The sequence below is a fragment of the Balearica regulorum genome, chromosome 8, assembly GCF_011004875.1.
Source record: "Balearica regulorum gibbericeps isolate bBalReg1 chromosome 8, bBalReg1.pri, whole genome shotgun sequence".
Lineage (NCBI taxonomy): Eukaryota > Metazoa > Chordata > Aves > Gruiformes > Gruidae > Balearica > Balearica regulorum.
Genome location: NC_046191.1, coordinates 33,171,109 through 33,187,057, shown reverse-complemented (window position 1 = coordinate 33,187,057; position 15,949 = coordinate 33,171,109). Strand labels below are relative to the sequence as shown.

Below are 15,949 nucleotides of genomic sequence, written 5' to 3'. Positions count from 1 at the left end.
TTCTTGTCATAGGATTCCTACACTTTTTTTTAAATAAATAAATTAATTAAAAAAATACTAATGAGCCCAACAAACTGTGTGCTGTTCAAGTTCCACTGTCCCCTGGTTTTGGGAATATACAAGTTGGCTTTAGTAAGGGTTCAGAACTTAATTTAAAAAGTTATTTCCTGCCATAGTGTGAATTCCCAGTGCTAACAAGCATACATGTTCCATCATTCACTGTGAATCAGCCAATGAACTGTTTGCACTCAGCTCTATTTTTGCATTTTTACCCATGTGTTCAGTGTAATGGGTTCTACCTGCTGTTGTCTCAGTAGCTTCAGGAGACACCTGAGAAATTACTGAACTGGTTTACATATTTGGTATCACTGGTATGATTTGTTTTGGAAAATTTGCAATAGTCATGGAGTCTGGCTGGGTCTGCTAGCAACTCTGTTAGAGAAACGATGATTAGTAGAGAGATCTGTATTTTGCCAAATTGCTCGCTCTGTTTTGTTTGTACATGGCATGATACTTCTGTTTCTTACGTAATAGGTTCCAGAACAGCAGAGACAAATCTCACTCAAGTCTACTCCAGCTTCAGGTGAAAGAGGAATGTGAGTTGAAGGGTTCGGGGGTTTTGCAGATTTTATGTTGTTGGTGTTTCTTGGTTTTCTCTTTATCTAGTTGCTCTTCTATTTGGTAAACCACTGGCTTTTCACAGTTTTTCTTAAGCAACTTTGAAGATACTGATTGACATATGTTCCTCCTGTTTTCTTAGCTACATTTAATCAATAAAGCTTTTAAACTGTTAAATTGTCATATTAACCGCCAGGAACATGGTATCTGGGAATACATAAAAGGTTTTTTAAAATGTTTTCAGACTTGAAGATTCTTGAAGTTGTGTTACCTTTAACCTTTTCGGTTTTATGGGGGGATTTTCCTTGAGCAAGAATCTCAAACATGAGAAACAAACTAAATAGATGGTGGCTCTAACAACAGATAAAATAGTCAAATGACTAAGCTCTGAAATGAGAAATGTTACTGGATTACTAAGCTTAGATAACTAACTCCCTTTCAGTTTTTGTGACGGCATCCATTGAGAGCAAGGCTTTCAAAAATGCCTCTTAAAACTTGGCTGATCTTTGTCTCAACCAAGAGATGATGTTGCTCTGTATTCAGTGAATCAGTGAGTTTTAATGTAAGATGTATTGCTCACTGTAATAAAGACCCAGCACAGCTAATAGTATGAGCTATGCGCTACTCCTTTTGATCTGCTTGTAGATTTCTAGTTGATGTCCTTTGAAGAAACCTGTCAAATCTCTAAGCTGGACAAAATGCTACTGATGGCAGAGTGGGTCTGTTGTTCTTTTTTTAACTATAAACAAACTTTGGAAGACAATTCATTATGCCCTTGTCACGCTTTTACATTTTAAACCTTTAAAAATTAGTACTTCTGGCTAAGATAATGTATTTACATTCAGTGTTTTTAAAATCTGCTTTCTGCACTACCGTGATGAAACCAACATCCTGTTTTTCAGTGCAAGCACTTCCGATCCGCCAACAGCAAACATTAAACCAACTCCTGTTGTGTCAACTCCAAGTAAAGTGAGTGCTGCTGCAATAGCTGGGAATAAGTCTACTCCAAGAGCCAGTATCCGTCCAATGGTTACTCCTGCTACAGTCACTAATCCTACCACTACTCCAACAGCCACAGTTATGCCCACGACACAAGTGGAGACTCAGGAAGGTGAGCATTTTAGTATAGTATGAGGACCTACAGTAATCATAAATGCTACCTTTGCCTTGAAATCTCGGTAGTTATTAGTTTGAAAGTACCTCAAATAGTTTTATTGTCCCTGCATCTCTTTCAATATTGCACTTTTGTGACCACTTCCATTGCAACCAAGTTCCTGATTCCCCAACTGCAGATGGGTATCAGCAATGTTAACTCAATCTGCAAAACACTGAATCTGCTTATTTCGGGCCGTCTGCAACGGAGAATGTGAACTGTACTGGACAATATGAAGACAGTTGAATGTGCTACTGTTTGCCTTTCAGCTATGCAGTCAGAAGGACCTGTGGAGCACGTTCCAGTCTTTGGAAGCACTAGTGGGTCTGTGCGTTCCACCAGTCCTAATGTTCAGACATCTCTCTCTCAGCCCATCCTGACTGTTCAGCAGCAGACTCAAGCGACTGCTTTTGTGCAGCCCACTCAGCAAAGTCATCCTCAGATTGAGCCCACTAATCAGGAGCCATCCCCTGCCATTGTAGAAGTTGTACAGAGCTCTCAAATAGAGAGGCCCTCCACTTCTACAGCAGTGTTTGGCACAGGTTGGTTTTATTTTATAGGCCTACCTTTTTGAATAGTTCCTTTTAAGTAGCTCCATTTGGACCCTTGTTAAACCGGGCCTAACTTCAGCAAAAGAATTTGCTCTCTTTCCCCCCCCCCCCACCTTAGTGTATTGCACGTTTTACAAACTTCTGAGGTTAGACTCCTTCAGAATGGCACCTCTGAAATGCTGTTGTCACTGCATTCCTTAAAGTAGAAAATAAAAACTCATGTGTTTGTTTATTCAGAGCAGCATTGGAGTTTACACTAAACCTTGCTGCCTCTGTTTCCGTGATACTGTTGGAGGAAGGTTAATGTTAGGAGTCATGAGTAAGCAACTTATGCTGAAGTATGAAATACAGAGAACTCTAAAGCTACTCAGTGTGATACGCTGTTGCACATCTGTTTGCCCTACGTAGTGTAGATTTTAAGCATGTTTATTCCCCAAAATACGCTTTGGTAAGCTGCTTCTTTTGTTTCCCAGCTGCTACTCTGTTAAACTTTTAGGTCTACTTGTCAGAAGCAAAGAAGTTGGAAAAAATTTTTCCATTGTACCCTGAAGCTTACGCTTGGGGTCAGTTAGGTTGTGCATATAGGCCCAAGGGCATGAGACTTGTAACAAAAGGGGCTAACGTTTTCATGTCCTAGGAAACGGCACAAGGTGATTCTGTCTGATTCTATTTGTTATCATTCAATGCAGAAAAAGAGGCGATCTTCCAGAGTAAAATACCAAACCTTTTGATTTTCTGTTTTGCCCATTTGTTGTTCTGAAAATAACTGAGAGGCTCTTTTAAGTTTCAGCTACCCCAAGTTCTTCTCTATCTAAACGTCCACGAGAGGAAGAGGAGGACAACACTGTGGAAAACTCAGACCAAATTTCAGAGGAAACAGTGGACGTACCTCTTCCAAAGAAACTGAGAAGCATACAGAGAGTTGGACCTGAGGTTTGTGAGAATATAAAATGCTACTACTTAATCTGTCACTTTGGAAGATTTTAATGGGAAGAGGCAGTGCATTAATTACTTCAGAGCAAGTCAGTTAATTCTTAACGTAACTTTTTAATCTATTGAGGAGGAAGCAGTTATTTTTGGATGTTGTAAAAGGCAGAGGTTTTACCAGTTGCAGTGAGTGATGCAAATCTTAGTGAACTGTAGGATGGAAGAGAAGGGGCCGTATCCTAGCACTGAGGAGGAAGTGAATTTTTCAATGTGGTCGGGGAGGTCATTGTCTACAGTTATTCTGGAATGAAGTACAGTGTGCTTCAGGAGACGCTAGGGAAGCAAAGATGAGGTGTTCCATGGAAAACCTTGGAAGAGACGCATGTGATATATTGGTGTGAGGGAATTGGGATATCCTGCAAGAAAGGAATGAACTTGAGACAGAACCTCACAGCAGGCAATTCATGAACAATGCTAAGGAAGTCAAAGATATTTTTTTAACTCTATACGAGGGGGATGTTCCATAACATAAAAGGGTGAGGTTGTGTCTGATCATTATCACTTAATTAGCTGAGCAGATGGAGGTGCAATGGGAAACCCTGAGGGTTGTTTTTTCTGGTCCTGGAAGGGTTTAGAGACACTGAGTAGAGTGGGTCCAATGGACTGGAATGGGGAAATTGTATTTCTCCAGGGCACAGAAATTTGAGGTGCTGGATAAAAGCAGAGCTAAGGAGTAGTAGTAAAAGGGGAACAAAATGTTGCCCGTGATCTTTGTGGGAAAAGATAATTTTTTTTAAAAAAGTAAACACTTAAAGAATCGAACTTTAGGATTAATGATGTGTTTTAAACAAGAAAAAAAATATGTTCTTTCAGGAGGAAGTGACAGCAGAAGAGAGCACTGATGGTGAGGTAGAAGCTCAAACATACAATCAGGACTCACAGGACTCAATTGGAGAAGTAAGCATATTTCAAAAGAAAAAAAAAAATCTTCGTTTCAGCATGTTCAGTATGTTTAGAAATGAAATCTCAGATCTTGCAGATTTCCAGTGGAAGAAACCTCTTATAACCATTTAAAGTTTAGACTTCACATGTTCAAGGATACTCAATTTTCATTGCGCTCTGCAGTTACCTATATAAGTAAAATTCAGAATGTTAATGAAGCTTTGCAATTGTAATTCAGTGTGGTGTCCTGGTATCCTTAACCCCAGTTTTATATAGTGAAACTGAGGTGTAGAGGTTAAATGAGTCACAGTTGTAAAATGGAATTGGAGTTTTCAGTTCTTCACTTATTCTCTTTGCTTTCTGGCTTTTCTTTTACAGAAAGATTTGATAAATCCTTGAGCAAGCTTAATGTTAGATGGCTCATGATGTGATAAACAAAGGAAAAAAGTTGGTTTTGTTCTAGTTCTGTAAAAGGCCTATTGTAGCTGTGTTACGAAGGCCAAATATGAGTGAAAACCATTAATTTAATCTCCTTTCACCTCAGCAATGAGCAGAAGTTAAGGTAATTCTCTACCTTGGCAGAACCTCATGTTGAGTCATGGAATCTATTTCTTTAAGCATTGGTGGGTACAGAGTCTGTAGTCAGTCATTTTTTTTCCCTCAACCTTCACATATTTAAAAGGTATGACCAACGTTTATCTCCCCATGAAATCCCAGGTGTGTGCTTTCTGTTCCACAGGAATCTTCAAATGTTCTTTAACAATTCTAGTTCTCAATGTGGTTACTTAAATTCTGCTGCTAGACAGCAATTTGCAACATTAAAGTGACATGTTCAGAAAATAATAGAACCTAGTTATCGTACCTAAATCAAAAGTCTAGAATGCTACAAAATGTATGTGGTAGAGTCCCAAATTTTTTTTTTTTTTAAGAGGTTGTGGGAGACACTCTCTAAAGTTGTTTTGTTGTTTGTTTTTTTTCCTGAACACTACTAGTCATACTTTCCAGATTCGGTTCAAATGTTTTGAATATACGTATGTGCTGAATGGAAAGATAACTGTTTGCTAGCTCTGTGTCTGGCTATCATGTGAATTGCATTACTGTTCCTCCAGAGCAAAAACAGCAGCTCAGAGTTCGTGCTTAGAAGAGAGATGGTTGTTCCTTGATCCTGGAGAGACTTCTAGTTGTCTGTAGTTGATTGCTGGCAATCATCTGTAGCGTTCTCTTTTGTCCTCTCCTGAAGTAGATGGGTAAACATTTAGAGGGCAGCTTTTTAAGGATGTGCATTCAAATGCATCGTATATGAATACAGTATCGCTAGTGATGGCACCTGTCCCAAATCAGGTTTGGAAGTGTGCTTGTGTTGTAGAGCAGGCCTCCGTTTGGTCGACATGGAAACAGGAAATTCTTAGAAATACAATAGACATTTTCCTGAAGAGCGTTCTAAGAATAGTATATATGTACTGCATTTCATTTTGTTTCTTCTGGTAATTTATTTTATCTTTTACAGGGTGTTACACAGGGAGAGTACACTCCCATGGAGGATAGTGAAGAAACTTCCCAGTCTATCCCAATAGATCTTGGGCCTCTTCAGTCAGATCAACAGAACACTTCTTCATCTCAGGATGGTCAGTCCAAAAGAGATGATGTCATTGTAATTGATAGTGATGATGAAGATGATGATGATGAAGAAAATGAAGGGGAGCAGGAAGTATGTATATCATGGAATTACTTTATGGACTACTTTGTCTATGATTTGGTCTTTGATCAGATGGAAAGCTCAGCTGGCAGGGTTAATTTAATAATTTTAATTTTTTTACTGTATAAATAGTCTGTATTTGATGTAGTCTGAATTCTAGTGTTTTTTTAAAGATACTTGCTAATTCAGCTTGATTTTTTTGAAGGCATAACATTTCATTGTACCTCCTAGATTGTCTATGAGTATTCAACATACAAGGGTGGCCTCTGCGAGGAGAGGCTGGGGCTGCCCCGTGCCAGGGACAGCCTCTTCCAGCTGGCTCCGCAGCGGCCCCACTGTGGGACACGGCTGAGCCCATCAGCTGGTGGAAACATATATAAGAAAGAGCAAAATGCTGCATGGCAGTGTTAGTGTGAGGAGGGGAGGGGGAAAAAATGTGAGAAACAATCCTGCAAACACCGAGGTTGGAGAAGAATGACAGGGAGGAGGTGCTGCAGGCATTGGAGCAGATACTCCTTGTAGGCCATGGAAGAGACCACAATGGAGCGGGTATTTCCCTGCAGCCAGTGGAGAGGACCATGGTGCTGCAGGTGGGTACTCCCTGAAGGAAACTGCAGCCCATGGGTGACCAGGCTCTACTGCCAGGGACTGTGGCCCATGGAGAGGAGCCAGTGCAGGAGCAGGTTTATCCTGAAGGATGAAGGTTTATTCCCTTCAGTGGGAATGACCTGCTGCTAGAGTAGTTCTGGAAGGACTGTGGAGAGGACCGCGCTGGAGCAGGGGGAAAAGCGTGAGAAGGGAGGAGTAGCAGAAAGAAACTGACTACAACCCCCATTCCTTGTCCCCTCTGCCCTGCCTGGGGTTGCGGAGGAGGAAGAGGAGTTGGGAATGAGGGAGAGAAGTTAGGCCTTGAAAAGAAGAAGGGGGTGGCGGGAGGGTTTGGGTTTTGTTTTGTTTCTGGTTTTTGTCTGTTTCTCACTATCCAACTCTTGTTCGTTGCCAATTAAAAATAAATTTCCCCAAGTTGAGTCTGGTTTGCCCATAATGGTAATTGGTAAGTGATCTGCCTGCCTTTATCTTGGCCCTCAAGCTTTTCCATCTTATTTTCTACCCTTTTCCTGTTGAAGAGGGAGTGAGGGAGTGGCTGGGGGGATTGGCAGCCTACCACAGCAATCGAAAAATATGTACGTCTACTCTGTGGATAATAAATGCTGAACACCTTCAGAAAGAGATCCACAGGCAGGTGGTGCGTGTACAACAACGTGAAGTTTCCAGCTTCAACCTGTGAAGTGATTCCACTACCCTTTCCACACTTCCTCAAAGCTGTTTTATGGTCTTATCATAGGACTATGTTTATGGTCTGTTTTATGGTCTTATCATAGGACTATGAGGACGAGGAAGAGGAAGATGAGGATGATGACGAAGACACGGGGATGGGAGACGAAGGTGATGACAGTAATGAGGGAACTGGTAGTGCTGATGGTAATGATGGATATGAAGCAGATGATGCTGAGGTGAGATTTGTACCTTTTTTTTAGAATGGATTGATGTTGTAATGCATCTGTACAGATTTGAATACTTGAAAGAGAAAATCTGAGTATGAGTTCATCCCAGAAAATTGAGTCTGCTAGTAGGAAAATGCAATGTACCAGAGCCAGCAACAAATACTGTAGTTGCAAAGCTAGTAAGGCAGTCTTTTCAAAAGCGGGATATTTCCTTGTTTATTATTATTAAATGATGATGGCTACGTTGTCCACATTTGTGTATATATAGATATGCATTTCTGACATTTCTTTTAAGACTTTCATATATTTTACTTTGTTTACTTTCTGAATACTTTTTACTGCTTTTATATTCTCATTACACCCTATAAGTTGGTTAGTGATAAGTCATATTATGTTTATGTGGTTTTTTTAGGGTGCTGATGGTACAGATCCTGGAACAGAAACTGAGGAAAGCATGGGAGGAGGTGAAAGCAACCAGAGGGCAGCAGATTCTCAAAACAGTGGTATGGTTATTGCCTGTTTCTTCAAAGTCTGTGTCTGTAAGGGGGGAAAATGTAGAAGCTGTTCTGCATGTGTTAAATATGCACTAAAGACCTTTTCAACCTGAAAAGTAGATTCTTTTGAAATACTCTTTTCTGGATATATTCTACATTCCTTTGAAAACCCTGCAATGGGTTTACTCCTCGATACTTCTGTGTGTTTTAGGAGAAGGGAGCACAAGTGCTGCAGAGTCCACTTTTCCTCATGAGAGTTCAAGAGAACAGCAGCCATCATCTGCCTCAGAGCGACAGGCCCCTCGCCCCCCACAGTCACCACGCAGACCACCGCATCCGCTGCCCCCAAGACTGACTATTCATGCTCCTCCTCAAGAACTGGGTCCCCCAGTACAGGTATAAACTGTCTAGCGGTTCAGAAGACCTAAATTACTGTATGATTTCTTCTAAATAAAACCTAAGTACTCTGCCTATTGTAAAAATAGATGACATCTCATCCTAAAAATGGTAGCTGAGCAGACTGATTTAACATGTCTCGTCCTGCCGATAAGCGCTGGACGGGGAACATGGAAAGCAGTAAGGCACTGATAGTGGATTTATGTCTTGAAATTATTATCCCAGGGTTGTTTCGGTCACTGACTGCTGGTATTTCCACTACAAAAGCTGTTCCTGAGCAGGTTGTAACTCAGACAGATTGGCAGGGGGTTGTATTAGGCTCTGCCCCAATGCAGATTGGGCAAAGGAATGTTGCCATTCGTTTTCAGAGTTAAACCTTTCACAGTCAGCACCTGACCCTGTGATTATGCTTTGACATAGACCTATCAATTTTGTAAATGAAAACATCACAACCGGAATTTTGCAAAAATGTCCTGACTGAAATTATCCTTTACTATTAGCTTGTTCTGAGGCTTGGGAACACCATATTTCTGTGTTCAAGTTTTCTGTCCTCTGTAGAAAGTTGAGTAAAATAGTAATGTCACTTACCCAGAATTTAAACCTACATGATTCTCTTTTGTGGTTAGACCAGGCAGCAGATACGAGATGTGGAGTAGCTGCTGCCATGGTCTGTTCTTTAAGAGGGTATGATGCTGTACTGAGCAGTGTTGTACGCTGATATAGAATTGTTACACTTACTCATTTAGCTGCTATCCTTGGCTCTGATTGAACAATTGTATGTTATCAGAGTGCCAGGAAAGTGTTCACACTTCATTTTTTCTTTACTGTAAAGAGAATCCAGATGACTCGAAGACAATCAGTGGGGCGTGGACTTCAGCTAACTCCTGGTATAGGTGGGATGGTAAGTCTATGAAAGTTTACTACTAAAAACCTGCATTGAGGGAACATTCGTAACTCTTGAGATTTACTTTGTTTTTTAATGAAGTCTAGCTACTGCCTTCAGGGGTGGTATGGTTTCTGTGTAGCCTTGCAGGTAATATCCTAGTCCTGATCATTTCTGTATTAATGGCAGGCAAATGCTAGAAAAGTCCCAGGAAGCTAAAGCTCTTCAAAGGACGTTGAATTGGTTTTGTCCAAGATGATTTTAATTACTTGTTTTTAGAATTAATCTTTTAAAGTGGATATGTTACTAGAAAAAATAATAAAATGTGTTCAGCCTCATCCTGGAGGAACAAGGCTAATTTATGCTTTCTGTCTCATTCGGCTAATTTTGAACCTTTATTCAACCTCAGCTGTATTTGACAGAATGAATGCTAGTTCAGTAAGGGAGGGGAGAGAGAGACCGAGTGACTAAAAAAGGTATCTTTTTTGAGTTCAAAGGCATCAGCTCAGATTTTTGATTCTGCTTGGCTTGCGTGTCACTGCCATCCAATTTCTCATTGGAACTGGCCTCAATACCTACTGCTTTTTGCCTGGACAGTAACTGAGCACAGGGGAGGGACCTCTCCCTCAGAGAAAAAGGCTTTGAAAGATACAGGAGGAAGTCAGGGAGATGAAGAGAATGTCTCATGGAGGGTGAGGGAAGAGGCAGCTGAGGTGTCTGGCTCTGTAGATAATGCAGGAACAAAGGACACAAGTCTGTAGGGAACAGGTGATTTGACATTGTGAAAAATCCTCTTGCTAGGTATATGAAAGCAATCCGGATTAAGACCAATGATTCCTATCTATTTATGAATGAGTCACCCTCAGATTCCTTTGTAGTCAACAGGGACAGGTGGCACTTTGGTAGGATGGTCTCACGGAGTAGATGTCTAAAAATCCTTTGAAAGATAGGTGCCTTGTGAGCATGTGCACTTTATTTTGGTTTGGGTTTGGTTTTTTTATCGCCTGTAAGGGCAATCTTTAGAACTAGCTCAGATTTACACGTCTGAAATTAGACAAGAATTTTGTTCAAGCTAAATCTATCTTTGTTTTGCTGGACACTATGGAATAAGCAAACCAACCTTTAACTTGGCTTGATAGAAACTGGAAATACATTGTAGGCTCTCATATCTGTCTCTTTTTTACCAGCAGCAACACTTCTTTGATGATGAGGACAGAACAGTTCCAAGCACACCAACTCTTGTAGTTCCACATCGTACAGATGGGTTTGCAGAAGCCATTCAGTAAGTAGATGTAAAGGAGAAAGAAAAAAGAAAAAAAAAAAGAAAAAAAAAAAAGGCATCTATTTCTTTCTATTTTTCAGTAGAACGTAATAAATTCAAATGAAATGAACTTGTGATTGGAGTAACATGCTAAAACATGCTATGTTGTGTGATAGATGACTGCATCTACAAATAAGTAATCATTGTTTGAACTGTATGTCATGAAACTTGGCAGCAAATTAGGAGGCAGATAATCTCCAATGTATTGTAACTTACTGATGTAAGAAGAAATTAAGCAAAAAAAAAAAAAAAACCACTAGGTTCTTCTATTTCAGCTCCTCCCCTGCTTCCCCACCCCCAAATTACCAATCAAAGTAGGAAGAGTTCTCTTTGGGTTTGGATTTGGGACGGGTCTGAACATGTTCAACAATTCACTTAAAATTGTGAGACTTCATAGGGTGAATAAGTAAAGAATATTCTTTTCAGGGCTGTTTTACTCATTTCGGGTGCAGTCTATGTACATTTGAGAAACTAATTGCTATTTAATTAGCAGTAGTTTAGCTGTTTTTTATGGTCAGTATTAATTCATTTTGTCTCATGCATAATTTGTTCTCTTGGTCAGAAAGTTGTGTGTGTGTCCCCTGATAATTAGAAAAACTGTAGAATTACTTATATCTTTATGTTGATAGTTCTCCCCAGGTAGCTGGAGTTCCTAGATTTAGATTTGGACCCCCTGAAGATATGCCACAAACTAGCTCAAGTCACTCTGATCTTGGTCAGCTTGCATCACAAGGAGGTAAACCATTTCTGTACTTTCTTTTCCATGGTTGTTAGAGTGAAAAACAAATAATGCAGTCAATAAAATGCAATTCTACTTCGGGTACTTGTTCAAGTGTGGAAACCTGCCACTCTTAAATAATTGTCAGCAGCCAGAGATTAATGGCAAGGATGTTTCCTTCAAGCTGCTACATTTCTACCTGTAATGTGGTTTAAAAAGTAGAGTGAGAGTGCTCCTGTGGGTGGTAACAAGAGACTTGTAAACCAGAGAACCTGAAATTTTATGTAGGGCAGATTGCCTGCTGTGCGCAAGAAACTTCATTTAAGGAGAAATGAAATACTGAAGGAATGGCTTTTAACTTTAATTTTACTGTTGATTGTAGCTTTCCTGTAGTAAAATAATAGGGGAAAACAGGAAATGCAGAGAGATCTTTGGGATGTATCCTTACCTGTAATTTGTCTGTGTTGTCTTTGCTGTGGTCCTCAATCAGTCCCTTTCCCCTGTATCCCCGTCAGCATGTGACAATAAGCTGATCTTTGAAGAAAACTTACAGCAAAGTAATGGAAAAGGATGAAAGTAAAACAAATAGAAATATTTTCATCAAGGTTTTACCCTTCAATAAATTATAATTAGCTCTGGCAGCAAGTCAAAATAGCTTAAAATAACAAAAATCTCCATATTGAGGTACAAACCACTGGATTGCATCAAGTGTACAGAGAGAAGACATTTAACCTGGTTTTTAGCTGGCTGTTTTAGTTATTAAAACTTTGTGTTGCAGGTTTAGGAATGTATGAAACCCCACTGTTCCTTGCTCATGAGGAAGAATCAGGGGGTCGTAGCGTTCCCACAACACCATTACAAGTAGCAGCACCAGGTAAGTGGCCAGAAATTTGCAGGCTGAAGCACTGACTTTCCAGAAAAGAATTAAATGGTTGTTGCTATAGTGCTTATTGCTACGTCAGGAGGATTCAGTAGCCCTTTGCCCAGCCTGCCCAAGATTTCCATAGATTTTCTGTAGGAAATAAAAACTAACAATGTTTATTAAACTACCTTTCCTGCACAGTGACAGTTTTTACTGAAAGTGCATCAGCTGACGCTTCAGAGCATGCATCTCAGTCTGTTCCGATGGTTACGACATCTACTGGCAATCTGTCCACCACTACGGAGGCTGGAGCGGGTGATGATGGAGATGAAGTTTTTGCAGAGGCAGAATCTGAAGGGTAAACTATGACTTGTTTGGATTGCTAAGATTTGATGTCGTGTTAGTTTTAGTGATTTTTTTTATTATTATTTTTTTTTCCTTCATCTAAGTGTGCCTGTGATTCGTTTTCAATTTGACCTGTTCTGGGAGGCAGGACAGCTCAAACAGGATGTAGTAATTTTGTGAAGTAGTACAATCTGTCCTTTTTGTCTAAACCCAAAGATTTTCTTCCGATTTAACATAGCTAATATAAAAGTCACAAAAAAAAAAAAAGAAATTCTGTAGTTTTTCAGAATGCAGAGGGCTCTGTAGTAGTCAAATACTGATGGTAAAGGGCCCGGTATGAAGGACTGGGGTTTGTAGAATAACAGCTAAAGCATTCCTGTTTGTTAACAGAGAAAATCACTCCTCGTTACAAAGCAGGCATATCCAGTGAAGTCACTCAGGTAAGGCAGTGAGAGTACAAAAGAAGGAGGAGAATAAGCAGGTCTTCAGAATTTGATAGACAAATTATTTTGTCTTCCACTTTGCAAGTGCAATTTTTAATATTTATAATTATTACTATATTTTGTCTCATGATCAAATACATTACTAATCTAAAAGGGGATAGGTTATCATTTTATGATACATATTTTTATTTTTATTGATTGCATAATAATAAAAGATGTATAGTTCACAATTTACCTAAACTTTTATCTACTGATGGCAGGAGGTAGGAGGTTTGGTCATAAGAGAACGAAACGTTACTGCTGCAAGTTAAATATGCCACACAGTTTTCTTGATGTGGTACCAACTTGGACTGCAATAGTCTGCCTACGAGTAGATAAAGCATTGGATGCATATTCTAACGTTAAAGTCTCAAATTTTTTTTGTTGCAAAACCATCTAATCTTTAGTGACTTACAAGTATATCCCTAGAGGACCTGAATGGTTCAGAGAACGGTCTGTAGTTGGGAACAGGCCTTTAGCTTGATAGGAGAGCAAGTCAATCTGTTGCTAGTAGAGAGCAGGTATTTCCCACAATTTCTGAGTTTTAGTTATCATCTTCTAACGGTTTTTATTTACTAATCAGGGTAAATGAAATGTATACCAAAAAGTGAGCTGCACTGAAACTAAATTGAATGTTTGTGGGTTTTTTCCAGCCCTATAATGCTTTTTGGTTTTTGTTTTCTGAAGACAGAGTCCAAATAATTTGGGAATTGCACCAATGAGCGATCTTTAGGCGTAACCGGTCAGCGGTGGTCCCTCCACTTCATTCTTCCCCTGCCTAAACATAACCCTACCATTGCATTAGGTTTTTAGTTCTTGTTATTAAATAGCTTCTGTGAGCTTCTCTGAGAGACAATTAATATGGTGGATATGGATCTGGAGTTGGGCTGCATATCAAGGAAATTACGTTGTTATTTTTCTAGAAGCCAGGTAAATATCTCATGATTGGGACAGGAGGGACATGACAACACAGAATAAAACCAGTGAAAATTTCCAGGGGAAGACATTTGCACAGGAATCTTTCTGCTCTGAGATGATGCTTTTTTTTTTCCTGAGGTTTTTGACACTGTGTGAAAACACTTGTATGTTTTTCATCCCCCTCCTCCTCTTACAGAATTACTTCAGAAGCAGGTCTAGAAATTGATAGCCAGCAAGAAGAAGAATCAGTTCAAGCATCTGATGAGTCAGATCTTCCTTCGACTAGTCAAGATCCTCCTTCTAGTTCATCTGCAGGTACGGGTTAATCGCTGGAAACAATTGTTTCATACCTTTCCATTAAGCGTGGAAACTTTTTGGACCAGCGTCATGCACTGCTGATAGCCAAGAAACACAAAATAAGATAGAACTCTTAGAGCAAGGTCACATTTTGATGCCTTTAGTCTTAATGGCAAACAATTTTTACTTGGACCACAGTAACTAGAGTAGACCACAGTTAGAATAATGCTTCAAGGAGTAAAAGTTATTGATCCTTTGGTGATTCTATCCACTATTATATGTGATGTCAGGTTTAAAAATGTGTTTTCATTCAATTAAATTGTCAAAGAACAGTAAGTAAATCACTATTCAGTTACCAGTTTACCACCTAGCCTATTTAGGTGATGAAAGAAATCCCAAGCTCACTTGTTTTGAGGCTTTTATTTATATCAGAGAAGATGTCAATGAAATAAGGATGCACCTTCATAACGTTAAAGTAAATTCAAGAGCATAATGCATATCAAATCGTGTAAACATTAACCGTGAGTAACTGTACTAGACACAGACATTCTGTCCTGCATTTCCACTTCTTCGCAGACACAAGCAGTAATCAGCCCAAGCCATTTCGGCGTGTCAGACTTCAGCCCCCGACACTGAGAACTGGTGTTCGTGGTCGTCAGTTCAACAGACAGAGGGGTAAGTGTTTGTGATTGCTCAGATTCAGACTCTTCAAAACAAGTTTTTAGCACATTCTTCCTGTGTGGACCATATTTGAAGTACTACTTTATACGCCTGTGTTTGCTTGTAAGGCATTTCATACCAGAGCATCCCTGCCCTAGCTTTCAGTGTGTTACCCTAAGAGCTCTGTATCGCCTTTTGCTATGTTAGTCCAAGCGGTTTTTAGGCAAACTTTCTTCTTGCGTGGCACTTGGTTCTTACCAGTGGAGAGAAAGTAAAGTGCAGTAGATCTTCAACTGTGCAAATTTTTAAAAGGAGATTTTAAAAAATGATCTTTGTTTTCAACATTACAGATCAGTTTCCCATTTGGTACGTAGGGATTCCAGTTATTGTCTCACTATGTCCTACACTGATTTTTTAAAAAAAAGTTTATGGCGGACTTACAGATTTTTGTAATGCAGTGTAGAGTTAAACCATGACAATAAATTATTGTTTGCAACTTTGGTATTAACAAAAATCCTTAGATGAATTATATGCAGCTTGGCATAATTTTAACATTGGAGAAGACTTGATAGTAGCATTGAAACCTACGTATCTGGTATTTTAAAGAAAAATCAAAAAGTGAGGAGGTGGACCTAGACTGGGAGGAAAATCTATCTTATTCTTTAACAACAAATGGGAAGGACTAACCGATTTCAACTATGGCAAGAGTGCTATAGTTGTTCTTTTGGTGCAGGGCCTGAGATGGGATCACAAGTCAACACCATCCTTTGAAATGACAGAAGAAGGATGTATCCGTATTGCCAGGCTCTAGGCGAGGAAGGGGGAGCTTGAATTTTACCAGAAAGGAACTGCTCTGCTGCAGTAGCAATTCGTTATGGAGGGATGAAGTATCACATGTACCCATGGTTGATTAAAAGGGTGAAAAGGATTTCTATTAATGCATTTGTTTTCTTTCCCAACGCAGGTGTAACTCATGCAATGGGAGGCAGAGGCGGCCTGAACAGAGGAAATATTAGTTAAATGATCTGTGAAGTCATTACAGCTGTGTATACAAAAATGCCAGTTTGCCTGTGGTTGCTTTAGTGTAATGAAGCCAGAGCTTAAAGCAGCATTTTTTACTTAGATTTGTGTGCACACATTTCAGTGTCTTTATTAATAAAATTAGACAAAATGTCAGTATT

At 39.6% G+C, this 15,949-nt stretch overlaps 1 protein-coding gene across 3 annotated transcripts in view; it reads left to right on the top strand.

The window, feature by feature from the left end:
- Window positions 1-15,944, top strand: part of TPR (translocated promoter region, nuclear basket protein) — a 41,139-nt gene extending 25,195 nt beyond the window's left edge. The window contains exons 35-51 of one of the 3 annotated variants that reach the window (XM_075760558.1): window positions 535-596; window positions 1,521-1,729; window positions 2,041-2,313; window positions 3,107-3,255; window positions 4,123-4,206; window positions 5,699-5,899; window positions 7,270-7,401; window positions 7,805-7,895; window positions 8,098-8,282; window positions 9,115-9,183; window positions 10,356-10,447; window positions 11,116-11,222; window positions 11,983-12,078; window positions 12,268-12,424; window positions 14,008-14,126; window positions 14,685-14,783; window positions 15,733-15,944. In XM_075760558.1, coding sequence (XP_075616673.1) covers window positions 535-596; window positions 1,521-1,729; window positions 2,041-2,313; window positions 3,107-3,255; window positions 4,123-4,206; window positions 5,699-5,899; window positions 7,270-7,401; window positions 7,805-7,895; window positions 8,098-8,282; window positions 9,115-9,183; window positions 10,356-10,447; window positions 11,116-11,222; window positions 11,983-12,078; window positions 12,268-12,424; window positions 14,008-14,126; window positions 14,685-14,783; window positions 15,733-15,788 — 2,181 coding nt within the window. In that variant the 3' untranslated portion in view covers window positions 15,789-15,944. Of the gene's footprint in view, window positions 1-534; window positions 597-1,520; window positions 1,730-2,040; window positions 2,314-3,106; window positions 3,256-4,122; window positions 4,207-5,698; window positions 5,900-7,269; window positions 7,402-7,804; window positions 7,896-8,097; window positions 8,283-9,114; window positions 9,184-10,352; window positions 10,448-11,115; window positions 11,223-11,982; window positions 12,079-12,267; window positions 12,425-14,007; window positions 14,127-14,684; window positions 14,784-15,732 lie in introns of all 3 variants that reach the window. The other 2 variants (XM_075760557.1, XM_075760559.1) reach the window with 2 other exon arrangements.
- The last annotated feature ends 5 nt before the right edge of the window (window positions 15,945-15,949 follow it).